Source organism: Helianthus annuus, chromosome 16 (genome assembly GCF_002127325.2).
Source record: "Helianthus annuus cultivar XRQ/B chromosome 16, HanXRQr2.0-SUNRISE, whole genome shotgun sequence".
In the NCBI taxonomy this organism is placed as follows: Eukaryota; Viridiplantae; Streptophyta; class Magnoliopsida; order Asterales; family Asteraceae; genus Helianthus; species Helianthus annuus.
In genome coordinates, this window is record NC_035448.2 from 104,980,049 (window position 1) to 105,004,195 (window position 24,147).

At 36.5% G+C, this 24,147-nt stretch overlaps 3 protein-coding genes across 4 annotated transcripts; 1 reads left to right on the plus strand and 2 right to left on the minus strand.

Moving 5' to 3' along the window:
- Positions 1-1,420: 1,420 nt before the first annotated feature.
- On the minus strand, positions 1,421-8,416 carry LOC110916125 (rhodanese-like domain-containing protein 8, chloroplastic). Of its 2 annotated transcripts, none has more exons than XM_022160883.2 (8): positions 8,005-8,416; positions 7,219-7,272; positions 6,877-7,026; positions 3,417-3,546; positions 3,245-3,336; positions 2,473-2,576; positions 2,054-2,305; positions 1,421-1,674 (listed from the first exon to the last, which is right to left on the minus strand). In XM_022160883.2, exons 1-8 carry the CDS (start codon positions 8,332-8,334, stop codon positions 1,545-1,547), a joined length of 1,242 nt encoding a protein of 413 aa, XP_022016575.1. In that variant the 5' UTR covers positions 8,335-8,416; the 3' UTR covers positions 1,421-1,544. The 2 variants fall into 2 exon arrangements, with proteins under 2 accessions (XP_022016575.1, XP_022016576.1); XM_022160884.2 differs by having other exon boundaries at positions 6,877-7,021; positions 8,005-8,415.
- A 313-nt stretch (positions 8,417-8,729) lies between these two features.
- On the minus strand, positions 8,730-10,148 carry LOC110916467. Its single transcript, XM_035985470.1, has 3 exons — positions 9,815-10,148; positions 9,258-9,466; positions 8,730-9,146 (listed from the first exon to the last, which is right to left on the minus strand). Exons 1-3 carry the CDS (start codon positions 10,146-10,148, stop codon positions 8,730-8,732), a joined length of 960 nt encoding a protein of 319 aa, XP_035841363.1.
- A 1,995-nt stretch (positions 10,149-12,143) lies between these two features.
- On the plus strand, positions 12,144-18,755 carry LOC110915076 (putative D-cysteine desulfhydrase 1, mitochondrial). The gene is made up of 10 exons (XM_022159697.2): positions 12,144-12,425; positions 12,500-12,565; positions 14,340-14,534; positions 15,253-15,363; positions 16,012-16,103; positions 17,069-17,161; positions 17,252-17,309; positions 17,389-17,502; positions 17,600-17,697; positions 18,366-18,755. Exons 1-10 carry the CDS (start codon positions 12,183-12,185, stop codon positions 18,568-18,570), a joined length of 1,275 nt encoding a protein of 424 aa, XP_022015389.1. The 5' UTR covers positions 12,144-12,182; the 3' UTR covers positions 18,571-18,755.
- Positions 18,756-24,147: the final 5,392 nt, after the last annotated feature.

Here is a 24,147-nt window from a genome sequence, read left to right on the forward strand (position 1 = left end):
ATCGCCCAAATATTATCCATGCTCGTAGTCGTTCCCATTTGCATGAAACCCGACTTTCGGTATCGTGCCAAAAATGTAACCCTCTAGCAATGGTGAACACTCGAAGGTAATGATGCCGTTCATACACCCGGCAGGACCAAAGAAAGCCGACCAAACCCAAAGGTCGTATGACACAACCGCTTGTAAAACTAACGTTGGTCCTTTCTGGTCAATGCGTGTATGTTGACCTCACCATGCAGTTGGACAATTATACCAGCGCAATTGACGACAATCCAAACTACCAATCATGTCGGGTATTCCATGTTTTTCTAAATGCCCCTCGTATATTTGTTGAAGGTCGTTCCATGTCGGATTTCTCAAGTAACGTTTTCCATATAACTGGCATATATCTAAAAATAAAAAAAAATTATATAACCGTATTTATTTTTATTGTACTTTAAAATAAATTAAATATATAAGAGTGAGTAAAAATATACCTAAGCAGAAATGTTCCACGCTATCGCGTGTTGTTTTCTCCCCCATCTTCAAATACTCGTTGTTGATGTCGTACGTGTTTTCCGTAGGCGAGTATACATAACGTTGAAGTTACCTTTTGAATTGAGGTGAATCCTAGATATCCTCTCGCATCCATTCTTTGCTTGAAGTAGTCATACTTAGCTTCCAAATCATCATTAATGCGCAAAAATAACCTTTGGCTCATCCTAAACCGACGCCTAAAAACATTGGGGCCGTGAACCGGTGTAGGATCGAAATAATCTTTCATCAAACGCTTGTTTGCGGCTTCACGGTCTCGCAAAATAAAAGTGCGCCTCAAAATGGGGCGTGGAGGAGAACGGCTAACGTGTTGCATGGTTTCAATCGCGAGGGCACATGCACTCGTAACTGCTTCTTCCTCCTCCGCGATTTCTTCGGATGAAAAAAAAATGTTAAAGAGTAATTCTAAATAATAAATGAAATCTTAACTAATTCGTAAATTAAAGTCAAAAACATCCAGTACCCAAACGTAGCGTTGGATCTCTATTTTCTTCAAATTTTTAACATGTTACAGCTTAGATCATGAGAACTAGATATGTTATATATTTATTAGAAAAAAACAGATATAAATGCCGTATTTATACTACACTAATAAGAAAGCTTTTTAAAAATTTTAATATTTAAAGCGTAAGATTGAAACAAAAAATTGACCTTGAGTAAGTTCAGAAAAACAAAAAGAATAGGTGACATGACATTAGTAGATTAAATAGAAACTAAGTTTACAAATGGCAAAGCCATTCGCATGGTCTAGGAAAGGTGGGATCTAGACACACCTTACATCTATCTATCCCTAGAGATAGAAAGACTGCTTCCAGAAAGACCCCCGGCTTCAAAACACACTAAGGTCAACGTGACAACGTGCACAAAATTTGGATGACACAAGCCATAACTAAAACTAATATGCATTGATGAGGCAAAAGGTACAACAAATTAAAATTTTATGCTTCATTTAAATGTCTCAAAAAACTTAAGGTTCCTATAATACTCTCATTGACTAAGTTGGTAAAGGCCTATGTATCGCGGTAGTGATGCCATTTTTTGTATCTTTCATGACCTGGTAGCACGGGTCTAAGCCGATCAGCAGATGTGCATTTTAAAGTACAGCATCCTCTCAAATCATTCATACAGCTCGAACAACACCTGAAAACAAAACACATGTATCATATTTTTATAATTTTACATAAAAGAATTTTGCAGAGTAGATGCGGCACTTTCAACTCATTAACTTATAACTTATAAATATATGGATTTGGGTTGGGTTGGGTTGTATGTTATCTCAAACGGGTCACACAAATATTTATCTAAAATGGGGACGGTCAAACAAGTTAAAAAATGGCCCGGGTCTATTTTTAATGCGTACAACCATCCAAATCTTTTTTATTACAAGATTTAGATTATTATTATTATTATTAAAAATAGTGGTTTTCTGATAATAGTTCGTATAAACAAATTGACTCAAAGATGGCGTTTACAGGTAAATCAAATACAGCGTAAGGTTCTTTAAAACTTAAATACTTACAGGAATAGCAGATTGCAGTCCAGATTTGCACAGTTTCTATGCCTCAACTCAGAAACTTGTGAGCCACAAATATAACATTTAGCAAAAACGGTATTTTCATCATTCGTTGAATCATGTTTGACCGAAGAAGGTGGTAGCGAGAGCCGAGAATCAAACACAAAAAGATTTCCAATCCATTCAACCGGGCCTTCACACTCCAGATAATGTGATATTCCTCCTTTCAACGTATACAAATTTTTGTAACCCTTTTGTCTACAAAATATAGAGAATTCGTTATATATATATATATATATATATATATTGTAACCTTGTCATTTTGCCACCACTAAGATATAATATCAGCTCATTGTGGATAAGTTTAGGTTGAGATTAATTGCAGATTAATAAGCAAAATAAAGAAAAATGCTAAAAGGGAATACCTAAGGATTGTAGAATATACGTCACAACGAATACCTCCAGTGCAGTACATTAATATCTCTGTATTTTCTTTATCAACATTAGCTAAAGGATCTGAAGCAACGTCCTGTATCAGATAAACATGGCGTTTTCAATTTTTTAGAAAAGTTTTCCTACAAAATCATGCATGTAATCAAATTTTTAGGGTCAGCTTTTATTTTAGAGTAAAATGCCATTTTCGTCCCTGAGGTTATGCGAGTTTTGCGACTTTCGTCCAAAGGTTTGTTTTTTTGCATCTAAATCCAAAAGGTTTGAAATCTTGCCATTTTCATTCGGCTAGTTAACTCCATCCATTTTTCTCCGTTAAGTCAGGGGTATTTCGGTCTTTTTTGTTAACTTAAATGGCAATTCCGTCTTTTTCACTTTATGTAAAAAAACTGAATACCCTTGAAAAAGACTGAATTGCCCTTTAAGTTAACAGAAAAGATGGAAATACCCCTGACTTAACGGAGAAAAATGGATGGAGTTAACGAGCCGGATGAAAATGGCAAGATTTCATACCTTGTGGATCCAGATGCGGAAAAGCAAACCATTGGACGAAAATGTGGTCAAACTTCAGGGACGAAACTGGTATTTTACTCTTTATTTTATAACTAATGCATTAGTTATTTATAAAAGATAGAAATGGACACAAAAGTATTTGTGGGTCAACCCGAACAGAACCAGAGTTATAAAGTAACCATTTTGACCAAAACCCAACCCACCCGACCCGTCCCGCCCATGTTATAGTTATACCTCTGATTCAGATAACCCAAATGTTGTGCTCCTAAAACAGTCAACGTTTGGTCTTTGAGCTCCATTAAAATGACCAATATCCCATTCATAACCTGCCAACAAGAATTGAGATTAGTGTGAAATTACCTAACTATCCCCGACTTACACAAGTAAACAAGAAGGAAAAGAGTACCATTCCTCACATCCAACAGAACAACATCTTTATCGGAATTTGATAGTTTTTCCCTCCATTCAGATGGCGTGAGAGGCGTTGCGCGCATAGATGAGTCAACCAAAGGAAGATGTGACACCCCTCCTTCCATCTGAAGTAAAACAAATTATTAAACGCAATTCCAGAGTTTATTATTTTTTACTTAAAACATGAAATTGGGGCATCAAATCTTTAAACTAATTAAGTATATACAATGGCAGCCTCTCTATTCCTATGGGGTAGAAGTAAGGCTGTCTACATCAATGGTGTAGGATAGTGGGGGCGAGAGGGGGCGGCCGACCCCCCGAACTTTTCACTCAGCAGTGGAGAGTATGTGGTTTTCGTATAGAAATTTTTGGGTATATACGTTTTCGACCCCCCCGTTTTATAGAAATTTTTTGGTGTGTATGTTTTGAACCCCCGGTCGGAAATCTCAAGCTTCGCCACTGGTCTACATCTTACCCTCCTCATACCTACCTAAGCTTTGCTATTGGTGGGATTTACTGAGTATGAAGTAAATACAATGGCAATGTTAAGAGTGAATAGTATTGAATGCCGATAGCCACTCCTATATCATTTTATTTCAAAAAGTTGACGATCAAAGTATATTAACAGTACAATACCATCTGATCCAACCCGTTTGAATATGTTGTTTCGCCCAAACAATCACAAAACGTAAACAAAAACTCCCAGATTGACCCAATATTGTCCATTTGGCATCCTCTAAACGGCTATGCAGTTAATATCGGTTATCAGTCCCCATGTAAAATATCGGTGTCAAATATAGGTACCGATATTATCGGTGATATTGACTGATATATCACCGATTTTCCCGATATCAGTACCTTTCTTCTTAGTTCTACCATTCGTCTTTCTTCTTATTGCTACTATTAGTGTTTTAAGTCTTAATCAATTCCTACTTGCTACAATTATTACTATCTTGTAAGTTGCAGAAGGTTATTTTGTTAATAGTAGGAGAGTATACTGAATTGTTAGGCCGGAGGGTGTGGGGGCGCCACCCTTGCCACCTCAGCCTCCATGGCGCCTGGGTGGTGGCGCCACCCCACACCATGGGTTTTACGGTAGGGCGCTATAGGGTGCTCGCCAACATGGTAACGTTTTGAAATTGGGATGATCGAGGTAGTTGGTCAACATATCCGTTGCCAACATTCATTTAAAAAAAAGGTATTTTTAATTCAAATATAAATACAAACCTATCCCAAACTAAAACACACACCAATCACAACTCAAACACACACCAATCACAACTAAAAAATGTCATCCGATTCTTCGAGCTCTTCATCCGACGGTGGTCTTGACGATATGGTTATCGCAATTACGCAGGAGGCGATTAATTATTTGCGAGAAGAAGCCCAATCCTATACATCGCGTACCAGACAACCGGCTCTTGAACGAGATCGGTTAGGTGCTCATGAACGTCTAATGCAAGATTATTTTTGCTCTTGAACAAGATCGGTTAGGTGCTCATGAACGTCTAATGCAAGATTATTTTTGTGAAAATCCGTTGTACGATGATGTTCAGTTTAAGCGTAGGTTTCGTATGAGCCGTCGTCTTTTCATTAAAATTTCTAATGATCTTGCGGCGAATTCCCTTTTTTCACTCAAAGAGAAAATGCTAGTCACAAAGTTGGTTTCTCTGGAATACAAAAGTGTACAACAGCAATTAGGCAACTAGCGTACGGCACAGCGAGTGATTCGTGGGATGAATATTTAAGGGTGTCGTCAAGAATGTGTCGTGATTCTCTTGAAAATTTCTGTGAAGGTATTTTTTATTCTTTATTCTTATTGTTATTGTTATTATTTTTTAAATTTACATTGTTATTATTTTTTAAATTTACATTGTTATTATTTTTTAAATTTCCATTGTTATTATTTTTAATTTACATTGTTATTATTTTTTATTTACATTGTTATTATTTTTTATTAACACTATTTTATTAGGTGTTATCTCTCTGTACGGGAGACGATATTTGAGGATGCCAACCGCTGCCGACGTTCCACTTTTATACAAGGCCCATCAGCGCATACACGGGTTTCCAGGGATGTTGGGTAGTCTTGATTGCACGCACTGGGATTGGGCGGCATGTCCAACCGCTTAGAAAGGGCAACACCATCGTGGTGACCACGATGGTCCTACCCTAATATTACAAGCGGTCGCATCTCAAGATTTATGGATTTGGCATGCGTACTTTGGCATGGCCGGTGCGAACAATGACATCGTAGTTATAATGTCCTCGAATCTTTTCGACGATGACATCGATGGTGTTGCACCAGATACTTCATTCTATGCAAACAACGTGGAGTATAAGTATGGGTACTATCTCATAGACGGTATTTATCCCGAGTGGGTGACGTTGGTAAAAACTCTTTCGTGTCCAGACGACGAAAAAAGATTGTATTTCAAGAAAAAACAAGAGTCAGCAAGAAAAAGATATCGAGCGGGCTTTCGGTGTGTTAAAAAAGAGATGGTTTATCATCGCCCAGCCGTCGAGGATACTTGAAAAAAGTAAAATGAGAAACATCATGTATACCTGCATCATTTTGCATAACATGATATTGGAGGACTCGGGTAGAGCGTTTTGTGGAGAAAGTTATGATGAAAGTAACCAACCGACGAACCCAATACTAACATACGCTGAAAAAGAAGTTATCCGATGGAAGGTACGTGACAGGAACACACACCATAACCTTCGAGCTGATCTGACCGAGCACCTATGGTTTTATCGTGAACAAGGAGGAGACGACGAGTGACTTTGTATTTTTTTTATTTTAATTATGACATTGTATGTTTTTCATTTAAATTATGGCATTTTATTTATATTATTTCAATTATGGCATTTTATTTTTATTATTTAAATTATGAGTTATAAATTAATATATCAAAATTAAATAAATTTTAAATTTAAATAAAAAATAATAATTAGGTAATGATGACGGGGCTTTCTCCCACACCCTGCAAGTTAAAGGAGGGCGTTATAAAGCCCCCTGGCTGACGTGGATCCTAGGTGGCGCTGACGTGTCTTGATAAAGCCCCTAGGGGCTTTATCCCATACCCCATAGCCTTAGTGTTAAACAACTATGTATATAAATTCTACATGATATTAAAATTACCGATATCCCATTGCGATAACCTATAACCGATATTTTACCTCATCAACTGCATAGCTAAATGGCGATAATTCTGACATTGGCATATCGAGGGTTTTTAAGAAAGGTATGCAGTATGCATGCACAATCACATACCCTAGCTTCCATGCAGGTAAACCAATGTAGGGTTTAAGGGTGATTTAGGGGTTGTTTGGATGTGTGTTTTGAAGGTAATTATGAGAAGTAATAATCGAGAGTAATAAAAGGTGATAGTGTATATAAAACTATGAGAATGAAATAATCGAGAGTAATAAAAGGTGTACAAGTAGCTTGCCTGTACAAGAGAAGGTTTATACCGCAATTTGAGTCTTGGAAATGCATGCCTTTGTACAGGAGAAGATACTTGAACTAATATATCCTTAAATCTTTCATCTTTTTTTATCCAACTAGCATATGCAAGAGCGTCTTCTGATGGCCCGCTGTACTGCACAAATTATGCAAGTCAACAATCATCAAAAAGTCACTTTTATGTTTGCAACTCGTCACAATCAAGTCATGAATCTTTATCTTCCAGTTTATTGTTGTTCTTCAATATTCCATGTACAATGAAACATGAAAACAAACAGATGAGAGTAAGCCTAAAGCTTACTGTATAATGAGTAAACAGAATGATCACCTGAGCATTGATTCCTTGTTCATTTATGTATATCCGACCGTGTATGTCACGACCCTGGAGGCGAAGGAAAGTAAATCAAAATCATTAGATGATTATATGACTATATGAAGTAGGATTGTTCTAATAGCTCGTAGCTCGCTCGAAAAAAAACTCACTCAAAAACGGTTCCTTTAAAAGCCGAGCTAGCTCAGCTTGGATCGTTTACAAACGAGCTAGCTTGGTTCCCGGCTCATCTACAAAACCGAGCCAGCTTGGCTCTAATTATTTTATTTTTAATTGATTATACATACATACATATATATATATATGTGTGTGTGTGTGTGTGTGTGTAGAAGAGACCCAAATAGATAAACTCTAAATCACCAATACGTGATGCTTAAGTGTAATACATAAGGCGGTTGTATAACCGCCTACCTCAGTGTCTCATTAAATCATCACTATGTATAACGGTACAAGTGCTTTATGTGGTTACTGTTCTCAACATGATATTGGTTCTAAAAGGAACACACATTGTTTGTGAGATAGTAATTCACTTGCATTGAACATACATACTAAATTTAATTCATGTCCTAATTTAGCCTAATACCCAATACTAAATTTAGAGATGTTCAAATAGCTCATTGCTTGAGAAAAATACTTGCTGGAAATCAGCTCGTTTATAAGCTCGGCTTGGCTTGTTTGCAAACTGACGTTTTCAAACCAATCGGAGCCCGAGCTGACCCGGCCCGGTTCGTGCACAGCCCTAGAAGAACTAGTCAATAATTATTGCAATATGATGAAAACGACCTGTAGAAACTGAAGGTGTTTGTCGACCTCAGCTTCTGGGTCTTGGATGGAAACAAATCGATAGAAATTAACAACTACAAAAACCCTTTCATCCTCCTCAAAAACCTCGTTTCCTTTTACCCAATTGGGTGTCGATGTTGATGATGATAGTGCGGTGGTGCAATTGCAAGGTTGTAATCGAATGTTGATCAACTTAATCCTCCTCTTAGTTTTAATTGAAATTGAACAATTTCTGAACCAATTGTTTGGAGTAATTGTAGTAATGGGATGATGATGATGATGATATTTTGGGGGCAAAGACGCTAGGGTTGTTAGAGAACCCATAATCATACGAAGGAGGAGGAGGAGATGCAAATGAGAATAGCTTGTGTGTGGGGTTTCTTCACTTCATCTGCTCATTATGCTCATTATTAGACGATGTGTATTGTGGCGTTATGCATCCAGATAAAGTTGGGCATGTGTAGTCTTAAAGCTCTTTTAGGGCGTTATGTGACATGTGGCATGCCACGTTACCTCGGGGCTTTATGGGGCGTTATGCAATTTGAGGCCGTAGTCATAAAGCCTCTGTGTAATCATTACTCATTTTTTAATTTTTATTTTTTTAATTCATTTTGTAACTTTTTTAAAAATAAAATTTATTTAATTAAATAAAAAAAGTACAATAAAATAAAAAAAACATGAAACTAGAAAAAAAACATTAAATTAGCATAAAAAAAATTACACAATCAAAGATTATATTTTTTTTCAATCCGCTCCTTTTGTGCCAACGTCATTTTCAAAGCTTTTCCCGTTAAGTGGTCATGCGGTTTGGAGTAGAAGTCAAAGTCGTGAGCCCATTGTCGATCCCGCATAATCTCCGTAACTTCGCGGTTCTCCTCCAAACGTTTGTTACCGAGTTCGTGTATGTCTTGAAGCCGCTTGTTTATCTCCGAAAATGCGTTACTCATATCCGTTCTCATAGACATCGACGACGACTCGGGTTTTCTCGCCCGGCTTTTTCTTCCGGGCGGTCTTGGTAGCTCCTCCACCGGCTCGTCATCCGGAATTTCCTCGTTCAAGCCGATGTTTCGAGCGTCGGAGGTTGGCGTTTCGGGTTCACCCGACTCGTTTGTTTTGGACCTCTTTGATGGCCGTGTATTTCCCTAACGACCACTTGGAGTAGATACGACGGCCCATTTGGGGCTATGGCGAAGGATTTGCCAACACTTCATGTACGGGAAATGGCCATTAGCGTTCGTATACTCGACCAATGCCTCTTGCGTAATGTCTTCATCGCTACTTCCACTTTTCCATCCGGAATACAAGCGTTGGTACACGGTTTGAAAGTTTGTGCACTTCTTGTTTATATCGGTCCACTTCCCCGATATAGAGTCCGGTAGGCGGTATTCCTCTCCTCTACCTATGAGCTCGAAAAAGAGTTCTCGTATTCGGTTCCAAAATACGGTTTTACTTTGATTGTTTGCTACAAAAAAAACAATATAAAATGTTAGTTCAAAATTTTAAAAATAAAAACTGAAAATAATAAAAAACAGAAAAAAATAAAAAACAGAAAATAATTAAAAAACAGAAAATAAAAAAAAAACAGAAAATAAAAAACAGAAAATAAAAAACAGAAAATAAAAAACAAAAAACTGAAAATAATAAAAAAACAGAAAATAATAAAAAAACAGAAAAGAAAATATAAAACAGAAAATAAAAAACAAAAAACTGAAAATAAAAAAAACACAAAATAAATAAAAAACAGAAAACTAAAAACCGAAAATAAAAAAAACAGAAAAAAAATTTAAAAAGAGAAAAAAAATAAACATACCTATGACCGGGTCCTCCGAAACATCGATAAAAGCGCGGGTTAACGCATACTCCTCTTCGGGCTCCCACGTTATCACATTTTTTTTCGCTCGGGTGTTGGTTTCCACCTTCTTTTTATGTGCCCGTTTTGCTTTTCCTTTTCCTTTTTGCGTCTCCGGTTGCGTATCCGGTACCTCGGGTTGCGTCTCCGGAACAACATCGGGTTCGCGTAGTGGGGAGCCGAAAGCTTGAGCCGACCCAAACGCTTGAGACGACCCCATCCCATCCGTGTTTTGACTTGGGTTCCACCCGTAGAGATTAGGGTCCCATGATAGCGGTTGGTTCAAAAGATTCATGAACCCGGGACTTTGTTGATTGTAATCGAGAAAACCGGAGCCGAAAGGGTTGGGTCTAGTGGGAACCGGTGCCACGGGGCGAGTAGGATTGCCACTTTGGTTTGGGTCCGCACTAGATCGGGGAGGAATGAAGCCCCGGTTGAATGGATTTATTGTATAAAATATCAAGAATTCTAAAAAAATATGGGAGAGATGAGAATGTTTGAGTGTGTGTGGTAAAAAAATAAAGAGAGGAGAATGATTTTAAAGGAAAGGTTGAAAAAGAAATTGAATTTTTTTTTATTGAAATTGACCGTTTGTAACGGTCATAAAGTTCAAACCATTTCATCTTCACGCCGCGATTATTATCGCGCTTCACAAAAAATTTCAAACATAGCGCCCAAGGGGGCGGTGTTCGTGGCGCTATAATGGCGCGATCAAGGGCTAAAACGCCCCACTACGTTTAACCTTACGAAGAGCTTTATGAGACAAAAAAAAAATAGTGGAGCGTGATATATATAGCGCCAAGTATGGGGGAGATTTCAAAGTTTGGACCAATAAAAAATTAGTTAGTGTTTTTATAATTAATTAATAAAAACGAAAATTAATAATTAGGTATTGATGGGTAGGGGCTTTATGACTACGGGCTTTAGTGATATAACGCCCCATAAAGCCCCTGTGTGACGTGGCACGACACGTGTCGCATAACGCCCCACAAAGGGCTTTATGACTATGGATGGCCTCAATTTATCATCTCATACTAGCTAGTGTTCTTCAGGTTGAACATAATAATAAAATGAGTTAATTACTGTTTTCGTCCCTGTGGTTTGTCAAAAATCACTATTTCAGTCCATTAGTTTAAAAATTGCGATTTCAGTCCCTGTGGTTTTACTTTCGTAACCATTTCAGTCCATCTCGTAACCATTTTAGTCCATGTAATAACAGAATAAATGGATTGAAATGGTTACGAAAGTGAGACCACAGGGACTGAAATGGTTATGAAAGTGAAACCACAGGGACTAAAATCGCAATTTTTAAACTAATGGACTGAAATAGTGATTTTTGACAAACCACAGGGACGAAAACAGTAATTAACTCTAATAAAATAACTTAGAATTTAGATAAATTATATATAATATAAATTAAAAAATTGACTAAACAATATTCGTATCGGTATCGGTAACGTACGTGTATTCAATTTTAAGGTGTTCGGTTCTGATACGAATCGAAGTAATGGTATTTCCTAATGTTTTCAATACCAGTATAAACCGGCTGGTAATACCGGTTATACAAGATACAAGACACGACCCTTGTATATTTAAGGCCGGTAAAACAAGGAGACGGTATAAGGTCTAAACCGTCGGTAAGTCCGGTTACACCAGTTTAAACCGGTTTAAAAAATCTTCAAAATTGATTTTTAGATTAAAACCTGATATTTTGGTACACTCTAATAACATAAACATATTGTACATTTTTATTTGAAAAACCTGTTGGAAAATTTAGTATTTTCTTATTACTTTTCTGCTATGGATTAACGATTATGGAATCATACAGTTTTGGATTATTTTGCAACTTTTGTTTATGCAGTCATGTACTTTGGATTATTATTTTGAGTTGAAGTTGCATTTTATGAAATTTTACGGTTAACTAGTTAACCCGGTTGAATCACTTCTAAGTTCAATCCGATATGGTTTAAAAACCAATTTTTAAAACGTCAGTATTTCCCGGTATTAAAGCATACTAGTATATTTTGGTCTGTATTTGTACTTATTTTCGGTTTTGGTATTTTTGATATCAGTACCGAATAATTTTATTTGTTAACATTCAAATATAAATTTTAATGAAAATAAAGTTATATAAAGTTGAAGCTTTTTTGACATCGTAAACTATGCTGAGTATTGATATCATACCAACACCGTAATAATGGCACCGGTATTGGTTTCATGTCATCATATTTAACCATTAGACCCCTATACTTTAATATTTACCAATTCGACCACCACATCCATATGATATTCACAAATTTGTAACCAAAGTCAAATCCTCAAAAACAAAATGCTTCACTGCAGCCTGAGCATCCGTCGATTAAACCCAAGTCACACACACTCACCACTCCCACTCCCACTTCCATTACCCACCACTCACAAACCAAATCAAGCCCCAATTCGATCCATGACTTCCACAATTCAACAAGTGCAATCAGCTTCTGAGTTCTTGAAACTAACCCCATATCATCCTCCATCATGGGCATCATCTAAACTCAACCCAATTCCTTCTCACTCATTCAATCTTGGACATGTAAGCCCCTTTCTTTTTTACAAATGGGTTGGTTAAAAATTGTGTTTTTGATTGTGGGTTTTGTTTGATTTCAGTTTCCAACTCCTGTTCATAGATGGAACCTTCCTAATTTGCCTAAAGATTGTGAAGTTTGGTTAAAGGTAATTTTTTTAGACGGTACTTTGTTCATGTTTGTTTGATTGTTATTTGTTGATGATTATGGTTACTTCGATCATCGAATTAGGTTCACCAACTACGAAATCATAGACTAGTAAATCTCAAATTAAAATTTTTAAAACTCTAGAAAACAAAGGGGCAATCACAAATATGAAAACATAGGGATAAGACTCAAGCAGATAAGAGCAAACCTTGGTCAATCAATCACAAGCTTTGATCGTCGATTACTCGATTATTTTTGGTTCTTCGATCACATATATGTAATTGTTTTGGACCTATCAAGAGTAAGAGTGAACAACACTTATGTAATTTAGTTAAGCTGAGGCACTTGGGCGTTTGAGCTTAGCACTTAAGGTTAACTAAAAAAATACTCTTGTGTAAATAATAGATACCAAGTAAGCATAGTTGTTAATGGCGGATAGCGACAGATAGCGACAAGGGACCTATGTGCTACATAGCGAATAGCGACAAATAGCGACCGCTATTTTATAAATAGCGATACACTAGAAAAAGAACTTTGATAATTTTTATATGTATATTACATCAAAATACCCTGGTATATATGCTATTTTACATGTATATTTAACAGAAACCTATAAATCCAGCTATTTTATAGCTATATCTAAATGCTATTTACATCAAAAAAATAAAGAAAAATAAAAAATAAAAACTAACTGTCGCTATTCACGCTATTGGTCGCTATGACCCAAATAGCGACACTTGGTCGCCTCACTACATAGCGCGCTATAGCGGTCGCTATACCTGATATTGACAACTATGCATGTAAGGTTTGCTAATATTGAATTGAGAAAGAAGAAATGATGCACAAGTCTCAGGAAATGATATAGTGGTTGTATTCTTGTGAAGTAGGAAGAAAACGGTAAATGATAAAGAGAATAAAAGGAAGGTTTGTTGGTTATTAAAAGATTAAAGTCAAATACAACAAAAATTGTCTTGACATCCAAATAAATGAATGGACGGTGGGTCTGTGCCCACCCGACATTCCAAATAGATCCGCCACTGCTAAGCAGTTAATGCAGTAAAAAATCGGATATCGGTCAAGGACCGATATTTGAGATATAGGTTATCGCGGTGGGATATCAGTAATTTTAATCTCATGTAGAATTTATATATATTGCAATTTAACACTAACAATTCAGTATACTCTCCTACCATTAACAAATTAACCTTTTGCAACTTGCAAAACACTAACAATTGTAGCAAGTAGGAACTTATTAAGACTTAAAACACTAATGGCAGCAATAAGAAGAAAGACAAATGGTAGAACTAAGAAGAAAGGTACTTATATCCGATATTAACTACATAGCTTTAGAAAGGGGTTTTGGTGATGTGATTGTGTGGTTTTGTATGGATAATATTGGGCAAACCCGGTGCAGGCATTGCGTGGGTCCGGGGTTTTCAGGCTGACTTGGGTACCCAACATTTCTGCAAGAGGCTGTTCCCACGGCTTGAACCAGTGACCTCTGGGTCACGTGGCAGCAACATTATCGTTGCTCCAAGGTTTGCCACCGTCTGAATCATAGTTATTAAAGGCGCGAGGCGCACTCAGGGCGAGATTTGTTGGGCCCGGGCTTTATTTGCGCCTAGGCGCTTGCTTTAATTCTTATCAGAGTTTTATTGGAAATGCTAATGTGTAGTTGAAACGTAGCATTTTTGAATCTATGATGTTATTCTGTACTTTCATGATTTAATTCAATTTCTTGTCGTATACTAACAAAAACCTTTTCATTACGTAAGCGTGATGATCTTTCAGGTATGCAATTGAGTGGAAACAAAGTTAGGAAACTTGAATTCTTGTTGGCAGATGCAGTTGCACAAGGAGCAGATTGCATAATAACAATTGGTGGCATTCAAAGCAATCATTGTCGTGCAACAGCCGTTGCTGCCAAGTATTTGAATCTAGATTGTTTTCTAATACTACGAACATCAAAGGTTTTTAATTTTTATATACAAATTGTCTGCCGATTCTTCTTAAAAGTGGCACTTTCGAGTTTTCGACTCATTGGCTTGTGAATGGGTTGATTTGGGGCTGTATTTCATCTAATCAGGTCAAGTAGAAAAAAAAGTTACGTATAAGGTGGCAATTTTGACAAATTCATTAGTGAACGGGTGGTCGATTTAACGAGTTTGGTTGCGTTTTATCTTAAACAGGTCAAATAAGAATGTAGCTTAAAGGGAAACAGGCCAAATGGGTTAAAAGATCCAAATTCTATTATTAATGCACACTAGCGTACAACCTAAATTGCATTTTACGTCCTTTAAGTTTCAGCAAAATTTTAGGCGTTGTACTTTAACTAACGATATTACAACAGATGTCCTTTATGTTTTAATTTCTTTACAACAAATGTTTTTTTTATGGGTTGGTATCTTTACAGCGGATGTCCTTTATTTTTGTAATCTTTTTAGTGAGAAAGGACACCGCCTGTAAAGACATTAGAACATAAAGGACATCCGTTGTAATTCCGTTAGTTCAAGGACAACGCCTGAAGTTTTGCTGAAACTTAAAAGAACGTAAAATACGATTTACCCCTTAAATAATAACAACACATAAATACAACTCTCCCTTTCTTGGCATTCTTAGTTTTTCTTGAGCTATGGATTCGATTGTAAGTTTGATTAATTGGCTATTTCTTTGTCTTATACGATGCAGCTTCTTGTGGAAAAAGACCCTGGATTGACAGGGAACCTGTTGGTGGAGCGTTTGGTCGGTGCACATATTGATCTTGTTTCAAAGGAAGAATATTCAAGAATTGGGAGTCTGGTATGCTCAATATTGGTTGATAATTAAAACTATCTTTTTCTTTCCTTTTTTAAGGGGGGGGGGGGTCGATTTTGTTTGTGTTTGCGGTAAAGTTAGGGGTGGCAAAATGAGCGGGTTAGGTAACGGGTCAAAATGGGCAATTATTTAGGACCATCAAAAGAGGTCGGATTGGGTTGGTCCAGCCCACAAATTTTTTTTCTTCATTTGAATTTTATATTGAAGTTATGTGAATATGTGCTAGAAATTGTTACAAAAAAGAAAAATATTATTATGATAGTAATCTGAACTTTAAAAAAAAAATGGTTTACAAGGTTTAAACTTTAAAGCGTCTTAATGCATTTGACTCGTTACCTTTTTAGGTTAACCCATTTGACCACTTAAAGATAATACACTACCCAACCAAATCAACCCGTTTGTACGTAAGTGGGTCAAATTTACAACCCTAACTAAATTTTAGAAACAATAACTCCGGATTTCATAATCCGAATCGACCCATTTGTTCTGTGTGCTGAGTGAAAGGCGTGAGTGACAGAAAATAGTCAAATGCTTCTAAAAAGAGTGTGAATGAAAAATGATTTTGATAAATATTCTGGATGAATGCTTTACTGCCAAAAATTATTTAATAATCTGTGTTTGATTAATTTTCAGACGCTTACTAATATATTGAAAGAGAAGTTGATAAAAGAAGGAAGAAAACCTTATGTCATTCCTGTTGGTGGATCAAATTCTCTGGGGACCTGGTGAGATTGTATTTTTTAAGACGCATGTTTTTCCTTATTGTTAGTTAAAGATGTCACAATTTTAAGTGAGGCGTATGCATTTTGTGTATAAATTATATTAATATATTAAAGAATATATAAGAAAATATATCCCCAAAGGAAGAGCTTATAAGAAATAACACATAGGCATAAAAGGTAGTAATTTCAACACATATGCATATAAGTGGATTGATTTTGTTTACGTTTTATCTATAATGAAATGGTTACGTTAAAAGATTTACCTAAAAAGGAAAGGGGTTAAACGGTTTGAAAGCGTATTACCTCCTTTTTACTGAGAAAGTGAACTTATTATTGTAATATCATAGTTTTTAATCATATTAGCACATTAAGTATTTGTAAACTGTTAAAAAAAAGAATGCATGAGTTAGTGGGTTGGTCTGACCCGTCCCGTTTTGATTGACACTTAAAAGTTACTCATTCTGACCCATCACCCTCCCTGACCCAACCATTTTTTTCCACCTCTAATAGGCATAACGAAAAATAGTCGTCGCATTAAAAATAAATTCATCATCAACACCACCACCATTATTTTAATTTTTTAATATTGTAACTCAAACTATGCAGTTAATATCGGTGATATATCGGTCCCTTAGTCAAATATCGGTACGGATATTATCGGCGATATTGACCGATATTTGACCGATATAATCGATATATCACTGATATTTAATTGATATAACCGATATATCACTGATATATCACTGAATTATTGGTGTTAAATTGCTATATATATAAATTCTGCATCATATTAAAATTACCGATATCTCACCGAGATAACCTATATTTCAAATATCGGTCCTTGACCGATATCCGATATTTTACCGCATTAACTGCATAGAACTCAAATAAGGAATAGTGCTTAAGAAAAGCAAACTGTTTCATGGTAGTTACTCATGGATATATATGCAACATTCTCCTCTTTGTAGGGGTTATATCGAAGCAATTAGAGAGATTGAGAACCAGTCCCAAAACGGAACCATTAACCAAAGCTTTGATGATATTATTTCAGCATGTGGCAGGTTTTACTCTTTCATGTGTCTTCTATTTTTTAGCATGACTTTTATAGTTATTTTAATTTAATTTTCTTGCGTAACACATGTGAATTTTAGTGGTGGCACAGTTGCTGGTTTGTCTATTGCCACATGGTTAAGTGAGCTTAAAGCAAAAGTAATTTTCACATTTGCTTTTCTGATCTTGTTTTTTTAATTAGGAAATCGAAACTAATTATTTAACGTATTGATTTTAGGTTACTGCATTTTGTGTATGTGACGACCCCGACTACTTTTATGATTATGTCCAAGGTCTACTTGATGGACTTGAAGCTGGAGTCAAGTCACGTGATATAGTTAAAATCGAAAATGTAAGAACATAAATTACTTCTGATTTCATCATCCTCAATTTCCTTTCATGGTGAACGTGTAATATTATGGAAGTGTGTGTAATATTTGTTTCGACAGGCCAAAGGGCTTGGGTATGCGATGAGTACCGCCGAGGAGTTGAAATTTGTCAAGGAAATTGCGGAAACCACGGGTGTGATCCTGGACCCTGTTTACAGGTTTGGGCTCTTTTATATGTTTATTAAATAAATTCTACTTTCATACATTTTTCAGTCACATAAATATCTTGTCAATTACATAATAAACATTGATAAGCATATCATTTTCATCCAGTTTTATTCTTATCAACTAACATAAATAGTAAATTTTGAGCAAGAACAATTTATCAGAGAGTGGGTTTGGCCAAAAGGACATAACGTGAAAGATTTTGGAACATTAAGTACAAAACTTGTCAACTTTTGCGCTAAAGGACAGCGCCTACAATTTGGTGTAAACATAAAGGACAAAACTTGTAATTTACTATGTTTTTAATTCGATGTATGTGCCTTTGTTTTGTTTAAAGAGAGTTCTTGGCATTCTTAGGGGGTGTTAGGAATTGCAATTTGAAATTAATTATCTGATTATTGTGACTCGATTTAGTAATAGTCATTTTTAAATGTTTGGACTAACATACTATGCTTCTCAACACATTGTCTAAATGGACAATTTGGTTTGGATTTTCTGCTTTTTGGACCAAAACCGAATAGTAAATGATCATTAAAAGTATCCATTATATGACAACTAATTATCTAATTGTGACTATATAATACCACATAATACTAACACTCTATATACAATCATGGCCATGCACTTACACCCCATCTTTCGGTTTTTGTGTTTTTTGTAGTGGAAAGGCGGCTTACGGGATGATGAAAGACATGTCACAAAATCCCACCAAGTGGGAAGGAAGAAAGATCCTCTTTATACACACCGGAGGCCTCCTAGGTTTATTTGACAAAAACGATGAAATGGCCTCGTTGGTCGGGAAATGGCGTAGAATGGAACTCGACGAGTCAATCCCACGGATAGATGGTACGGGGAAAATGTTTTAGCCCTGGTGAGGTCAATAATTGTGACATTGCAGTAATGAGTCTACCTAATAACATGGGAGATAAATGTGTTCTAGGTAATGCATATATAAATGTTTGTGGCTTTTACATGACAATAATTGTAAGTGGATGAGAGTAATTTAGTTGTGTTTTTACCTTCCATGAAGAAAGCTTGTGTTTGATTTTCATGAGTCTTGTTTTTCTTTGTTACGTGCGACATTTTCATATGGGAAAGTAGATACCATGATCCCAGAAAGGGAAAAAGATTCAATTCGGCTAGTTTGAAAGCACGGTTGAAGTCTCGAGTGAGACTATATGTTATGGTTACACATTTTTTCAGTGTCACATCATAAAGTGACTGCTATATCCCTGCCATATCAACATACCACTTTCCCTCATTTCTTTTTTGTTACATCCAGTTTCTGTTTCACAAGTTTTCATGCCCATTAAAATAATATTAACATCTAAAAAAAGAATGAATTTGATTGGTTGATGGGTATGGGGACCACTTTCCTTCCACTCTCACGTTGTTACCCAGCCCACGCCACCCACCATTTAACGCTAATTCACGCCTTGAAGGGCAGTGTGTAACACTGGTTAAAAACGCCACCTCACTGAGCCGTTAACTAGTAATGGATGGTCTAATGTAAGATGCTAAATGAGAAAGAACAAGATTCGATGAAATGATTTGTTTGAAAATCATGATGATGAGTTTTGTTGTAGAAAGTTGGACCTTTTTGAATTTTATAAAGAAGAAAAGCCAAATAAGGTGTTTGATGAGAATATGCTCTTAATGTGAACTATGTTCTTGATGTGAGTATGAACATGCTTGCACATGGAGTGCTTATCCGGATGTGAAAATCTTTGGAGGGTATTCGGGTAGCAGACCAAGTGTGATTAGTTTTATAATTTCTTTTGTTGGTTTGGTACGGATATCAGATTAGATGATAATTGTCTGATTACTTGAACCCGGATATATGTGTATATTATATAATTTTAAAAATATAATAATAGTGCGTTGAAATTGTGATTATTAAATTATAAAGTTTTTAGAAATGTAGGTTGAGTTTATAATTCTCCTCACCCTGCTCTAATTCTTACGCCTTAAATGGCAGGCTTATGCATGCTTATCCATATATTTATGTTAATGGCATTGGTACACGTATATGTTGCACGAGCTTAGTCTATGACACGTGCGTTTGGGGGCCGAGGCTGTTGTTGCCGGTAGGCAAGCAAATGATGAGCAGACACATCTAGCCCCCTCTTGCACTTTATCTCAGAAAAAAAAAAGCTTTCAACATCCATTTCATAAACTTTGAAGTCTTTGAATGATGCAAATGCAAAAAAAAAAAAAAAAAGGAGAAGAAGAAGTGAGATTCTGATGAGTGGTAACACTTGTAGAGTTTGAAGTAATGCCGTAACGAGTAATTTTTCACCACAAAAGTTTATAAATAAGTAACCCACAAACCCAACGGGGATTGAGTAAAGGGTACCCAACATAGTTTGTGACCGTACATGAAACATGGTATTCTAATAAGATCGAGAATCTTTGCAAGGGAAAAATTATTGTGAAACTAATAAAAGGAAAGAAAAACTAGAAATTTTGATATAAGGCATATATCTCTTTTTGGTCTAAGTAATTATTGATTATAGTTGTGACTTGTGTTGATGATCGACACCAGTGGCGAAGTTTGAATTTTTTTACGGATGGTGCGGTAAGGGTGAGCGGCAAGGGGGTTTGCCGCGTAGGAACACCGCCGCCGACCCCCCTTTGCCATTCGGTTTCAATCTTGATCGGTGAAGGGATGCCGCTGCGATGAGGGGAGGAAGGAGAGAGAGGGGGTGTTTGTGGTGGGGTCCACGTCATCTCTCAACCAATCACACCTTTTTCCTTTTTTTTTAAAAAGTTTACCACTTCGCCAAGTGTCTAACCATTGCTAACACTTTTCAGCATAGTTTAAACACTTTTCACTGATTGACGTGACGCACTCTGATTGGTTGATTTTTTAGTTTGCCACTCTCAAGTGTCTAACCATTCATTATACCCTAAGGAATTAGGAAATGGTATCGGGTACCGGTACCGGTATCAAATTTACCAAACCGGGTGTATTTTCGGTGGCGGTTCGGCACCGGTATTCATCGGTTTTTACCCTCAAATACCAGTGCCGTACCAGTACCAACCGGTACCAAACCGTACCGTACTAGGTATATTCGGTACCGGTACCCACTTTTGGGGATTTCGGTAATAGTATTTTCGGTATCGATTGGTACCGAGCTCATCAAATCCTGTTGCAACGTAGTAATGCATGTAATTGCACCGTTTAGATTACTTTTCATACAATAGAATTGAATGAAAAGTAACATCGCTAAGGAATGGGCAAATGGTATCGGATACCGATACCAGTATCAAATTTACCAAACCAGGTATATTTTCGGTGCCGGTCGTCACCGGTATTCATCGGTTTTTACCCTCAAATACCAGTGCCGTACCAGTACCGACCGGTACCAAACCGTACCGTACTAGGTATATTCGGTACCGGTACCCACTTTTGGGGATTTCGGTAATAGTATTTTCGGTATCGATTAGTACCGAGCTCATCAAATCCTGTTGCAACGTAGCAATGCATGTAATTGCACCGTTTAGATTACTTTTCATACAATAGAATTGAATGAAAAGTAACATCGCTAAGGAATGGGCAAATGGTATCGGATACCGATACCAGTATCAAATTTACCAAACCAGGTATATTTTCGGTGCCGATTCGTCACCGGTATTCATCGTTTTTACCCTCAAATACCGGTACCGTACCAATACCGACTGATACCAAGCCGTACCGTACTAGGTATATTCGGTACCGGTACCCACTTTTGGGGATTTCGGTAACGGTATTTTCGGTACCGATTGGTACCGAGCTCATCAAATCCTGTAGCAACGTAGCAATGCAAGTAATTGCACCGTTTAGATTACTTTTCATACACATAGTAAGTAAATTGTGGTAACACCTCGAAAATTTACGTCCAATGATGTATTGACACGTGTCATAGACTTTGCATATGCAAAAACAAACTTTAGAGGGACTAAAGTTGACAAACGGTGGAAACTATGGAACATAAGGGTCCAAAGTGTCAACAATGGCTAAATAGACTCCATAATAACCCTACATAATGTTTATAACCTTAAACGGATGGATCATGGATCATACGAAGCGGAAATTGCACAAAAGTGAGGAATTACAAACTATAGGGGCTAAAAGTGTCAACATGTTGAATTTATACCTCTGAGTGAACTTTTGGCAGACCCGAAGCTTTGTAATGCTAAAATATACTCACTAGAATATGTGGTAAAAATTTCACGTAGTTTCGTTACCGTATGAGAAAGTTATGGCCAAAACCGTACTTGAGGGGCTAAAAGTGTCAACATGTTGAATTTATACCTCTGAGTGAACTTTTGGCAGACCTGAAGCTTTGTAATGCTAAAATATACTCACTAGAATATGTGGTAAAAATTTCGTGAAGTTTCGTTATCGTATGAGAAAGTTATGGCCAAAACCGTACTTGAGGGGTTAAAAGCGTCAACGTCGAATTTCATGACTTTTCGGGTGAGCGCAAAGTTATCCGAGGACATTACCATGTTGGTAAATGTCCCAAGGTTCTTAAAAACCAGATTTGAGGGTTTACGAGTCAAGATTCATAGCCAAAACCTCGCGTGCAAGGACAGGGACCAAAACTGCCAATAATTAACAAAGTTTGGAGCTGCCAATAAACCCAGGTGCAGCTTTTTGCGATCAGCTGCTGTTTTGGTCCGAAATTTGAGTGCATAACAGCTAATATCACCTCCTAAGTGCACCAATGGATGGACATGCAAGTATAGACACCTAGAGAACTCTCACAACATCTGATTTCCCTTATAAATCTGATCAATTCATCACTTTTTGAGGCACTTGTGATAGTAACATGAACACCCACAACTTGCAAGAACTCTCAAAGCATTTCCAGGAGCAATCTGATCGTCAAGGCAGCCTCCAAGTGTTTTCTAGGCTTCTTTAGGACCTTTGTAAGCATTCATATCATCCTCAAATCCGTTCTAGCATAGATTATTAGTTAAGAGTCAAACCGTTGTTCATAAAGTTTGACTTTTCGATTAAACGAAATTGGCTCTGTCATTTCTCAAATTGAAACCACTTATAAGTTGGTATTTATGTGGGGAACAAACCCTCAAAAGGGTATTCTCTGATTCCCACTCTAAGCATGCTATTTGTCGAGTCAAAGATGTTCTTAAAAAGTCAACAGAAATCGTTTTTGCGAAATATAGCATAAATGGTAATGTAGATGACATGCAATCAGTTTGATCATCAAAAATAACTTATAATGAATATAAGAATGTGTTTTATCATAATCAACTCGACAATCTTTAGTATAAACTCGGATCGGAACCGAAAGTCTTATAAAACGACTTTTTCGTAGACTATCGATTCGGATCCGTGCATGCATGTTTGAGATCTGTATTAGAGTGTATTTTTGACCATTTTTATTTATGTATAACTTTCTGGAATTTTTACATCTTGAGTCTATGCTTAACCGATTCATATGCGTGTTTCCGATTATGCTTAAAAGTTGACTATTTTGCCCTTTTTGATATAAAACGTGATTTTTGGAAAAGTAAAAGAGTAGAAATCTTTATTATTAATTTATAAACTTGCACCGAAAATTTGAGATCAGTTGGTGGTCCAGATTTTGAGTTATGGCCGATAGCGTAAAACTATATCTTTATGTTAAATAAACGGCGCATTTAGCGTATAACCTATTTCAGGCCACTTTTCGATATAAAACTTTTTACCCACTGATGTTATATAATATTCTGGGATTTTTGAAGATTTTTATTTAATTTTTGGCTGATCGGATCATACGTCGCTAAGTCGATTCGGTTAATGCCGGTTTTGACCGTTTAAGCCATAAAATGAGTTTTATACATTCTTTTGACCCCAAACCTTTTTCTACTGATTTTATTTGTTAAATAAATTATTTTGGGCATTCTGGAAATATAAAAATCTCAGCTTTCTTTTAAAAACCCGGAAACGGCTCTAAATCGCATTTTTAGCGTTTTTAGCGCATTGTAAGCGTTATACTCATATTAAACATATAAGACTCATACCTACTGATGTATTTAGCATATTTTCATATAATAACAGTAAGTATAAGATTTTGAACTCAGATTTCCAGTTTTGTTGTTTTTTAGCCCTTGTGAAATTACTAAAATACCCCTACGGTGCATAGTTTGATTTTAAATGATAAGTTTTGTCTACGGGTCATACCCTACTGTTATAATATGGCAAATTAAGTATATTTACTGTATAAATCAGACCTGTAACTCAGATTACCAAATTGACTCTTTCATAATCTTTTAAATGACCAAAATGCCCTTATGAGGCGTAAATTGAGTTTAAATACATTCGGGGCATAATAGGACATAACTTGCTGATATTATATCATATTTAAAGCATATTATCTCAGGGAACTTGCATATGACTCTTTTGGTTACCCGTAACGCCCTTTTTGCGTTCGGTTCGGTTTACGTAACTA

Excerpts from the sequence above, each read along its gene's own strand:
- LOC110916125 (XM_022160883.2), bottom strand. The coding sequence starts at position 8,334 with ATGATTATGGGTTCTCTAACAACCCTAGCGTCTTTGCCCCCAAAATAT. Across the intron at positions 7,027-7,218 it reads AACAAGGAATCAATGCTCAG|TACAGCGGGCCATCAGAAGA; the intron begins GTGATCATTCTG and ends TAATTTGTGCAG. Across the intron at positions 2,306-2,472 it reads GTATATTCTACAATCCTTAG|ACAAAAGGGTTACAAAAATT; the intron begins GTATTCCCTTTT and ends TATATTTTGTAG.
- LOC110915076 (XM_022159697.2), top strand. The coding sequence starts at position 12,183 with ATGCTTCACTGCAGCCTGAGCATCCGTCGATTAAACCCAAGTCACACA. Across the intron at positions 12,566-14,339 it reads ATTGTGAAGTTTGGTTAAAG|CGTGATGATCTTTCAGGTAT; the intron begins GTAATTTTTTTA and ends TCATTACGTAAG. Across the intron at positions 16,104-17,068 it reads TCAAATTCTCTGGGGACCTG|GGGTTATATCGAAGCAATTA; the intron begins GTGAGATTGTAT and ends TCCTCTTTGTAG.
- LOC110916467 (XM_035985470.1), bottom strand. The coding sequence starts at position 10,148 with ATGAATCTTTTGAACCAACCGCTATCATGGGACCCTAATCTCTACGGG. Across the intron at positions 9,467-9,814 it reads TTCGGAGGACCCGGTCATAG|CAAACAATCAAAGTAAAACC; the intron begins GTATGTTTATTT and ends TTTTTTTTGTAG. Across the intron at positions 9,147-9,257 it reads ATGAAGACATTACGCAAGAG|GGAAATACACGGCCATCAAA; the intron begins GCATTGGTCGAG and ends AGTGGTCGTTAG.